Source organism: Photinus pyralis, unplaced genomic scaffold (genome assembly GCF_008802855.1).
Source record: "Photinus pyralis isolate 1611_PpyrPB1 unplaced genomic scaffold, Ppyr1.3 Ppyr1.4_LG6, whole genome shotgun sequence".
Lineage (NCBI taxonomy): Eukaryota > Metazoa > Arthropoda > Insecta > Coleoptera > Lampyridae > Photinus > Photinus pyralis.
In genome coordinates, this window is record NW_022170663.1 from 20,297,509 (window position 1) to 20,308,199 (window position 10,691).

Sequence of the window (10,691 nt, forward strand, 5' to 3'; positions counted from 1 at the left end):
GCCCGAATGGTAAAGGCAAAGCGTGTTCCAACGCTTCTCTTGAGGAAGAAGCATTTACCACCCATCCTTGGAGGAAGATGAAGAGGACCTTTGCAATGAACTGATGGAGGAAATGGAAGATGATCCAGGGGATGATGTGGTAGAGCACGATGAGGGTCCAACCACATCAAAGAGGCGGAGAAAGTTTTAGCCATACTAATATGACAAATTCCAAAAGCAGTTTTAGAATATCCTAATAAATGCAGTTACATTTACTAGGTTATTCCAAAACTGCTTTTAGAATTTGGCATATCATATGATTAAAATTGAATGTTTTGATAGGACCAGTACATAGTTTGTTTGCGCGTATACTGTGAATGATGGTCGCTGGCTATTGACCTATAAAGGTAAAATTTTACCGCGGGCCGTACTGCAAGGCAATTTTTTTTCATTTACCAGCAAATAAATTTGATTTAAAAACGTAATAATTTGCACACAAGTTTTATTATTGAAATACTTGCAGCTATGCGGAGCATGTCGAATGTGCATGACTTGACTATAAGCACAACAAGCATTTCGCATTGCGGCTACCATTAATTATTATTATTTAAATCATCATAACCCGTCATATCTTTAACATGACAAAATCTTTTAATTCTTTACTTTATAGAAAAATCAATTCAGAAGTCTAGAAGTGCTAAATTATATACTCCATTACCACAATACCTCGTAATGTTACGATTGCTGTGGTATATGCCAATTTAATATTAATATCTTGTGCAGAAAGCCAACTATTTACTTCCAAAATCCAAAACAATATGTGTATATGGAAAACGATCATTACACTATGAGATATAGTGCAAAAATAAGGATATAGTCAAATCATTATATTAAAAAAATGTATTTAACGTTTCATTGTTGTCACTTTTCGCAATACATTTAGTTTCAAACCCTTCAGGAGGGTTGACAAGTCAAATGGATGACAAAACATGTTGATTTAGTCCGCAGATTTGAAAAAATGTTACGTAAAGCCTATATGTGTGGGCTGTAGCCCCATCCTGTTGAAACTAGGCGAATTTCAGCTCCATTTCATTCTTTTCACTCAATTCATGTCCTGGATCATGGCCAGATAACGCGTAAAAGTATCCCGTTTGTTCAAAAGGGCAAGTACCGATGGCCCTCATTCTTGAAACTACACACTGTACTATCACCCTGATTAAGAACAGGGGTTTTTGAAGGAGCTTGCCACCTCAACAGAGCATTTTCTAATCTAATGCACCATTTTGGGGTTAAAACGTAGCCCCCTAAGAGGATAACATGATGCCTCCACGATTCATTGAAAGGATCGCCTTGCTATTCCATAGCTGTCTTAGATTTTAACAGTGTTGAAGTCTGAAATGCAACTTCGTTATTTTTTCTCAGGTAGTGCCGGTCTATCTTCGTATTGAGGACACATCAACCCACGCAAGAATTTGACTTCACTCAGGAATTTGAACGAGAGGCGGTTTTCCCTAAGGTGAAGGTGATCTAACGATCAGTAGATATTTGGGAAATACCATCACGACGTGGAACGTAAACTTCGCATCCCCTTCTTCCACTCCACTAAAGGCTTTAGGAAAAGTACTCTTGTTCTAATTCATGCATTTTCTACACGCATTCCTGTTATTGCATTAAAGTAGAAGGGACGAGTATGGGAGTCCAAGCGTAAGCTCCAAGAGGCCTAATCTTGAGGCAAATGTGTTGAAAAATCACAACATTCTTAAAGTCAGTAGGTTCCTAATATTAAAAGATGCGAAAACTCCTATCTATTGTTTACTAAAGTCGCAACTTTACAACTCATCCTTATCGTCGCTATCATATCCTGTAATCTCCGGGTCGCCCTGTTGCACAAACTTAATTAAATCTTTGAACGTTACTCTGGCTTCATACTCCAAAACTTCGTTTCCTCCTTTAGGGTATAGTTTAATTGTTGGATACCGCTCAACAACAGTATGTTCCAGGCTGTTGGCGGTCGCGTCCATTTTAGCAATGATGACCTTATCATTGCGTTTAAAGTATTTGCCTACTTTTTCGTAAATTGGTGCTATATCTATACACGCCTTACACCACGGTGCGTAAAATTCAACCAAAACATGTTTGTCAGCATCAAAGACGACCTCATCAAAATTACTCGCGACGAGCGTATAAACGGGACCTTTATTCCAGTCGTCAGGCAAACTCTCACTGGCAAGGTGCCCGTCAAAATAATCCCTCACAAATCTTTCGATGGTCTCAGCCGTAATTTCGCTAGTTTTCGGTTGGAACACCTTTAGGTCGGTTAGATTTTTACCTATACGCATGGCAGGCAATTCGTGTTCTTTCACTTTCATAAATTGCAATATCAACTGATTTTCCTTCAGAGTCGGATCGGCAGTAATGAACAGCATTTTTTCCTTAAACTTTTTTGCTACAGATCTCGCCTCTTCCACGATTCCGGACGGGTTTTCGTCCACGTTGCTTAAAAATAAGACCAGGAAGTCTTGTACATCTCCCACCATTAGCATCTGGACTACGTGTATGTTAAATTCGATTAACAGTGGCCGTGAAGCTTCCTTTAAAAAGGACCGGAGATTCTTCTCATTCAACTCGTTTTTGAACTGCACCAGCTTGTCATCGTACTGAAATTACGGTTAATTTCTCATTGAGCTTGGCCGATATGTACACACCTTTTTAAACATGAAAATGTCGCCATCTTTCGCAGAGAAGTGTTCGAATATGCGCTCCTCGGATGTTATTCCAAAAGGAATTTTGTCGTCAGTGGCAGCAACCTGCAGGAACACTTGGGCAGCTTCCGAAGATTGATCTTTGAAGAAACCTACTGTAATCACTTGACTTTCTGCAATTAGCGCTTTGGCTTCTTCGATTTCCTTAAGAATATGTGCGAGTGGTCCAGTATGTTTGTTGAGCCACGTAACAACTTCTTCAGCTGTTCGTCCGCCTACAGAAAGATCGTGCAGTAATCGCAATAAAAAACCTTACCATACCTAAATATTTTATGGGTACCCCGTTTTTGAATAGCTTCAGTGTTGGATATCCAGTCACTGTGTGATCGTTGCTAAGAGTGGTTTCTTCAACTGCGTTGACTTTTGCTAACGCAATCGACGAACCCGTTTGAATTAGTTTTTTTGCTATCTTGGTGTATTCCGGATCGAATGATTTACAAACTTTACAGTCTGGTGCATCTGAAAGGAGAGATACTCAACAATGCTCTTGCAAATTTACCTCATGCTAAAGAAATTAGTCTGATACTTACAAAATTTTACAAGAACGTTGTCTTTGCTCTTAATGAATTCAGTAAAAGTTTTCTCTGTTAGGATCACAATCCCATTATCTTCAAGTTCTTGACCTTGATTTAACGCGCTAAGGGTTAAAAGTACGACTGCGTACAATATCTTCATTATCAATACGGAATGGAGAACTGGAAATCAATGTTTCATCGATTTTTGTTGTTATACACGGAAATCTTATCGAGTACCTACATAATCGTGTGTTGGTATGATTGGTGCTCGGAACCGAAATAATGGTTATCTGTTTAATTTTATGAGCGTAAGTTTGTTTTGTATCACCATGTCACAAAATGACTCATTATCGGCTATTCTTGAGTAACTCCAATAAAGAGTCGGCGATTGAAGCCAATAAGTGATAGCAGATAGGGCACTCCGCCAAACTCGAATATGGGTTTTCGGTTTATGGTACCTTATATCATCTTGTTGAGCCAAGTGTATTATATTATGTAATTATGAAACTTATGTATTTGCATAATTTATAAAAATTTACTTCGATCTTCTTTACCGTCTCGTCATTTTTTCTTCCTTATTCTCCTTTATGTCTCCTTTACGTATCACTCACGCCTCCTTCAAACTTTCCTCGCCAGTCTTTTTCAGGACCTTCACATCTTCCTCGGTCAAACCCCCATCACGCTTTCTTCACGCCTTCTGCATTCGCTTCAACCCCCTTCGTAGTTATTTTGAACCATCTCATTTGGAGTCAGCTTCACACCTCTTTGAAGTCATTATTTTACATTTCCATCACAGCCGCCCTCCATCGAGTCTGCTTCAAACTTTCCTAACGCTTTGTAACAATAGTTACAAAATAATTTAATGCTTTGAATTTTAAGCGATTCTAGGTCGTATCGCTTACGTCAATGAATGTTAATTGAAGTGAATTTCGCTTGCATCCAGTTTTTGTTTACAGTAATGTTGTTTACGCCCACCTGATGCCTTTAAACTACAGTTCTAAAAATGTTACTGAATCCAATGAATTTGTATCGGATTCGATAAAATGTTTTTTTATAATAATAATAATAAAATAACTTGATAACATTTGGTAGTGAATGTGATGCTCATAATTCAGAAAATTTTCAAGTGGCAATGCTACGGAAAAGAGATATAAAAATTGGATGGTCTTTTGAAATAGGCTTTGAGGTTGTTTCCAGAAACTAAATGTCGAACTAAATCGACCTTTAGTTAACGAACGAATGAATTCGAAACTTGTTATACAACCATAATAATTTCCAGCATTTTCTCTACGGGATCTCTAATATCATCATTTACACTACAAAGTCAGATCCGAATCCGTTAAAACGTGCACTCATCTATAAATAACGCAAATATTACCATTGCCTAATTTGTGTTAAAAAGATTATGTTCACATAAGCCGTGCGACGAATTTATATAATTAATTAATCCGGTAAAAGTCAGTGGTGAACATGAGTTCGAAATGTTCCAAGATGATATCTACTGTCATTTGTATGCGTCGATCGAACTCAAATTTTAATATTTTATTTTTTATAAATTTAGATTTGACTTGCATATGTGATTATGAGTTATTTATTTTATAATTATAACAGCTGCCGTATCTGTTTTTTCCCAAAAAATAAATTGTCGCCACGAACTAGCAGCTAAATGGCAGTTTCACCACCGGCAATAAATAAACGTGTACTTAACGAGTTCCTAAGCTTGTTTCTTAAACCAGGTGTAAATTTTGTTTACCTTGACCAGAGACCGCAATTTGTTTTCTGATATGGGTGAACCTAATTATTGCGTGCAGTGCTAATATGACACCTTCAAACAGTGGAACATTGTCTCGCTGAACGCGGTAGCCCCACATGAATGCCATATTATAGGTATACTTTAATCTTAAACAACTATATTTTCCACGTACATTTTTTTATTTTATACAAATGGAAATTGACAATACCTCCTTGAGAATATCCTTATGGAGATGAAGGAATGACTGCCTCCAATTGGTGCAAGGTTATCTTTGAATTTTGAAAACTAGGCGGAATACGCGGACGTTGAACGTTCAGTACTTTTATCTGCATAAGACGGGATTTTTGCTTCTACCACAACAAACGTTTTTTCCCAACTTTAACTGCCACTACTTGAAGCTGTTCTAAAGACTTAACCTGAGACATTGTTGAAATGGCAGCTCGGATACAAACAAGCAAAAGTGCAGTAACAACTAAAATTAAATTAAACTTGTCCAGTATGTGCTTATTTGTACCAAAATTCTACCAGATCACTTCGATGTTAAATACAAGATGTGCCGCTTGCCATTTCCATAACTAATCGAAATGTACGCTATTTATGCGCATTCTTTAGCAACTAACGGCATTACCCCCCCCTCCCTCCGTTTAAACTAATCTTTTTTCACTGGATTTTTTCAATATTCGTTTCTCTTAGTAGGAAAAATAATCTCTTTTTGGCGTAAGTCCCAGTACGTTAATTAATTTCCGCCGGAAAACCGCTAGCTCCATTTGAGTTTGACCGGATATACAGGGTGGTCCACTGAATATAGTCGATGCCAATTTTGCCAACTTAACGACAGTTTTACCAGAAACGCTCGAACACGACAATTTTAGTTTTGAGGAGGACACCTAAATTAAGTAATACTACTTACATAATTTATTTATTTATTATCCCTCTCTTGTTCTGGGCCCTTAACAGGCTTGCGCCCAATTACAGAGTGACCTGCATCATGCTTTTTAGAGGTGTCTCTGTGGAAGGTCTTAAGTTGTTCTATACTCCTCCAGTATTTACCTTACGAATTAGGAAGACTGCAGGAAAACCTAACTCGGAGTAGCCGGCAGAATGCTCGAAACTGGTCCAAGGTAATTTCCATCTCAGCCACAGATGAAAAATTCACCTCAACCCAGGTTCGAACACCCGACCTCCGGATTTATAGTCCAACGCTCTTTAACCCTGAGAAGGGGGTGACATGCACCCCACCAATTTTAAATAGGAAGGGGTAGTTAATGTTAGGTCGAAAGCAATGTTTATGTTTTCAGAACTGTTTTATTGTTCAAATCCGATCAATAGTTCCAGAGAAAACTCGATTGAAATGGATTTGCAGAGCCGTTTTAAATGTTTATTAAGAAGGCGGTTAAGTTAAAATAATTGAGAGCTTGTGTCAGAACCGTCTGACATAAGTGCACAAGCAAGGAAGCGAATTTGTGAAGGCAGAGTCGCCATTTTTTAAAAAATTGAAACAATTTCCACCCTTTGGCTTTACGCTATAGTGTAAACCGTCATTGTTTTTGAATTTACCACAAAATTAAACAAGTTAATTTAACACCATTACAAATTCGCTTCATTCATTTTCTCTAGATTACCTACTCCTCTCATCCTATCTTTCATGATTAATTAAAACAACAAAATGGTGCTTTATCAATGAAACTGGCCATTTCTAATCATTAACCCCTTTGATTGGTTTAACATCCAACAATTGCGCATCTCTACAGCCCTAACTCAAAATCCCTTGCAAGCTTGTGCAATCTTGCATTTCCTCGGCTATTGCAATGACACACCACCCACTTCTAAGGCAGTTTTGGTCACGTTGACTCAAATAACATAACATAGTCCACTGCAAATGCCTTCCGGAGCTAATTGACAGTCAAAACGTATAAGGAACTCAATGACATGAAAAAACTATAGACAGCCAATTTTACCATAAACTTAAGGACTACTTTGGAAAGATCGACCCTCTAATTTTGACACTCTGTACACTTTATACTGCCAAATTTATAGCCATGCGGGACGCTATCGAAATATAACTTTACCCAATTCTCCGAAAATCAAAAAAAAGTAAACCCCATTAAATGCTCCCGTACAAATGGTGAAACTTACACACTCTTGAATTTGATAATGATTTTTGATAGGATTCAGTTCTACTTCTACATTTTCTTTTATGGCATGTGGAATTCATTTAGATTTAAAAGTAATTGGAATTGTTCCTTTTCTTAGTTAAAGAGCTATTTTAAATTTCTTGCGCCTTTTAAATTAATTTAGCGTATTTCTTTATAATATTCCCCTCGTTTGGAATGAGTCCATTGATTTGATAGGTACTTTATTATCTTGTAGATAAATTTTGAAATCTCTTATCCAGAGACGATCTAATAAAAAAGGAATCATTAACGTGTTAATTTATCATGTCGTAGTACACAAAGTAAGTTTAAAATGGAATGTAAGGATAAGACGTGTACGTGCGCAAAAAGAGAATTAAGTGCGACAGGAGTACGGCAATATGGAAGGCACGCCAGCTTCCGTTTGCGCATCAAGGATTATAAAACTACCAAGCGTGACTAGATCATCCCGGGACCCAGTGTGATGTGCAACCATTCCTTGACTAAAATTTATACACCAATTCCTATATTTCCGGAATTGCGTGGATAATTTTCGAACTCTCTCAATTCCTACAATTTCTAAATAATTCTCAATAACTCTAAAATTCTTAAGTTAATTTTGTACGGATATCAATGATAAAATTGTAGATATTTTTATCTATGTTAGGTTTGAAGCGAAAATTTTTTACAAATATTCAGGAAATTACAATTGACAGCAAGAAAGTAATTGATTTTTGTGACATGGCGTTCTTTGATGGACTTAGAAATCCTGAATGTAGTAGAACTATTTGAGCCTCACAATTAGGAATGCATGGAGGGATTCTTCCAACCCAATGCTCTCTTTCCCCAAATAAATTCAACTAGGGGACGCTATTCAATATTGTGGGGCAGTGGCCTTTTCATTCTCATGACTTAAGTTTTGTAACAGGTGCGCAAAACGTATTTATTTACAAACGACTTTAGCAATAAATCGCCCCCTTCGCTTCTAGACATAGACGTCTTTGTGGATACCTGGTATAAATATTGATATTAATTCCGATAAAGTATGTTTTTCTCACGTTTCAATCATTCATATCTAAATGTAAATAAAGCGAGAAGCGTTCGAGTTTAACAATAACATTCAATGTTATAGCCGCGAGAATTTGTTTAAAACGTACACGTTCTTTTGTATTGTTTACTGTTCACAAGAAAGATAAAGATTTCGTTCCCATAATTGTTATCAAATAAAGATACAGGTGGTACGATTGGGTGCTTACGGATTTTTGTCGTGGGTGAAGTTGTTTGTTCTTTGCGTGTATCCAGTAGCTTATCGAATTCTGTTGTATGTATCTGCCATTCCAAGTACAATTACTGGTAACATAATAGAAGTAGGTACACTTATTTTTCCCCGTTTTTTTCAATTTTGATTTTTGATCAAAACTAACATGAATGCTTTGGTTTGCTTCCAACACTGGCGATTTTTATAAATCTGGAACCAAAATTACCTAAGCTAATTTTACTAGCTATGAATGTTCTGTGGGCTACCGTAACATTTTCCGGTGACATTTCAAACGCTGAGCTTTTTTCCTTTTGCTCGACTATTACTATACCTCAATGTATTTCCTATAAAAACTAGTTAATATTTGGTTCGGACATTCTCACATAAGCATGTGTCCTTTGCTTCATAAGCCATGACTGAAACTCTAAAAATCTTTAAAAAAAAGCTCAAATAAAAGCTTCAGCGAATTATGACAAATTTAGATCAGAAATTTGAAGGAACATACACGATAATGATCGCATTCAATTTCAATTAACAATAAAATTAAAGGAATGTAACTAAAAGAGAATTCATAAAGGAAATTCAATCAGAAAAGATAATAATAATAACAATATAATAATATTTAATGTGTGCCATTACGCTAGAGACAAAGAAAGATTTCAGTAAAGACGGAATTTCCAATTAAATAGATTAATTTCCATGGCCACGATATTTTTACTTACCTGAACTTAGTATCGATTCTAATAACAATTTCGATTCACTAAATCAGAGGGTTTTCCTTATTGAAGTCGGAACTAAGTAACTTAAAATAAGAAGCTGACTTTTTATCTATCAAATCTAATTCGAGTGAGTTTTTTTAATGGAAAAATACATGCAATACAAAAAAGGCTTCAAATTCCCTTAGGTTGATCTCTTTAAGAACGTACACATCAATTCGTTACTTCAATCAATTATAATTTACGATGTTCTTACAAATGTAGACCTTAATTTTACATAAATGGAATAACGGTACCTGATATGAGACGGTGTCCGTAATGATTCAAGAAAATAATATCACGCCAATAGTGATCAATAAAATGAATTTTTTAAATATTTAATACAAACAAAAGTATCAAGTACCCTTTACAAATTAGTTTTTTTTTCTTGTTCTTAATGAAAGGAACACATCAATTAAAAATTAAACGACGAATAAAAATTAACTAAAGAAGGGATAAGAACAAAATATGAATGCCGTCGAAGATACAAAATGAATTTGAAATAATTAAGTATTATACATTTGACTATTAACGCAAAAAGAAAGATACTTCTCAACTAAATTACGTATTAATATGTATGCAAAATTTTAAATGAAAGAAATGATGAATAGTGAAATTATTGTAGCTAACCTTGTGTTTGATTTTTTCTTGACGTTGCCTGAAGATCCAATTAAATTTTGATTAAGTAGGTACTGATTCTACTGTTGACGAATACTCCTGAAGAAGGAATTGCTGAAGCTGGTAAGTAACTTAGTTTTTTTTTTTAATTGATGCAATCTACTTCTGCATTCTGAATTACGGAAGCTGGTTTGTTTTTTTCAGAAATGAATTCTCCTTTTTTTCTGTTTCAGGGGCCCAAATCCGGTACGACAAAAAAACTAAAATATTGTGAAATAATTTGAAGTTTGAAATAAAAATTGAAAAACAAGGTTCTATGACCTTTTTTCTAAAAAAATTAATCCTCAATAGGAATTTCCAATAACGTTAATTTTCCAATTCGTTTTGATTAAAATTTCGTAAAACGCAATTAAATAAATTCCAAATCAAACGCTTGGATTCCGTTTATCCGCACAAAGCGTACGAATACGAATGCGTATGAGCATTTTTGATAGCAAAAATTGACCAAATTTCAAATATTTAGTTTAATTCCAAATTTGTAATATCGCGACATCTTACGATAGACGTCATAACGTTGCAATAATAGACAACGGAGCTGCAAATGGAAACTTGGAAGTTGGGAGAACTTATTCGGTGAATTTTCAAATGATCCAAATGTTCTCTGGCCGTAGTTTTTAACTGTGAAGGATTTAAGAGTTACGGGAAAGCCACAATTTTATTTAGTGTTAACAGGTACAGGAAATCGACACTACTTTATATTGTCCCAGACAGAAGAAATCTTCACTATGTAACAATTTTCAATTTTTTACAAGATTGGTTTCACGGGAAGCGAACAAATACACTGAATTCTTAAAAAGCTATCCATGGTAACGAAAATATGTCCGGTTAATTAATTTGTCAGCGTTGTGACCTACAAAAT

The 10,691-nt window shown here is 35.7% G+C and overlaps 1 protein-coding gene across 1 annotated transcript; it reads right to left on the bottom strand.

Annotated features, from left to right (window-relative positions):
- Positions 1-894: 894 nt before the first annotated feature.
- Positions 895-3,418, bottom strand: LOC116174393 (protein disulfide-isomerase-like). Its single transcript, XM_031492309.1, has 4 exons — positions 3,272-3,418; positions 3,003-3,200; positions 2,685-2,956; positions 895-2,636 (listed from the first exon to the last, which is right to left on the bottom strand). The coding sequence occupies exons 1-4, from the start codon at positions 3,414-3,416 to the stop codon at positions 1,809-1,811; spliced, it is 1,443 nt and encodes a 480-aa protein (XP_031348169.1). The 5' UTR covers positions 3,417-3,418; the 3' UTR covers positions 895-1,808.
- Positions 3,419-10,691: the final 7,273 nt, after the last annotated feature.

Coding starts and splice junctions, on each gene's coding strand:
- LOC116174393 (XM_031492309.1), bottom strand. CDS start 3,416: ATGAAGATATTGTACGCAGTCGTACTTTTAACCCTTAGCGCGTTAAAT. Junction 3,201..3,271: donor CAACGTTCTTGTAAAATTTT/GTAAGTATCAGA, acceptor CTCTCCTTTCAG/ATGCACCAGACTGTAAAGTT. Junction 2,957..3,002: donor GGTACCCATAAAATATTTAG/GTATGGTAAGGT, acceptor ATCTTTCTGTAG/GCGGACGAACAGCTGAAGAA.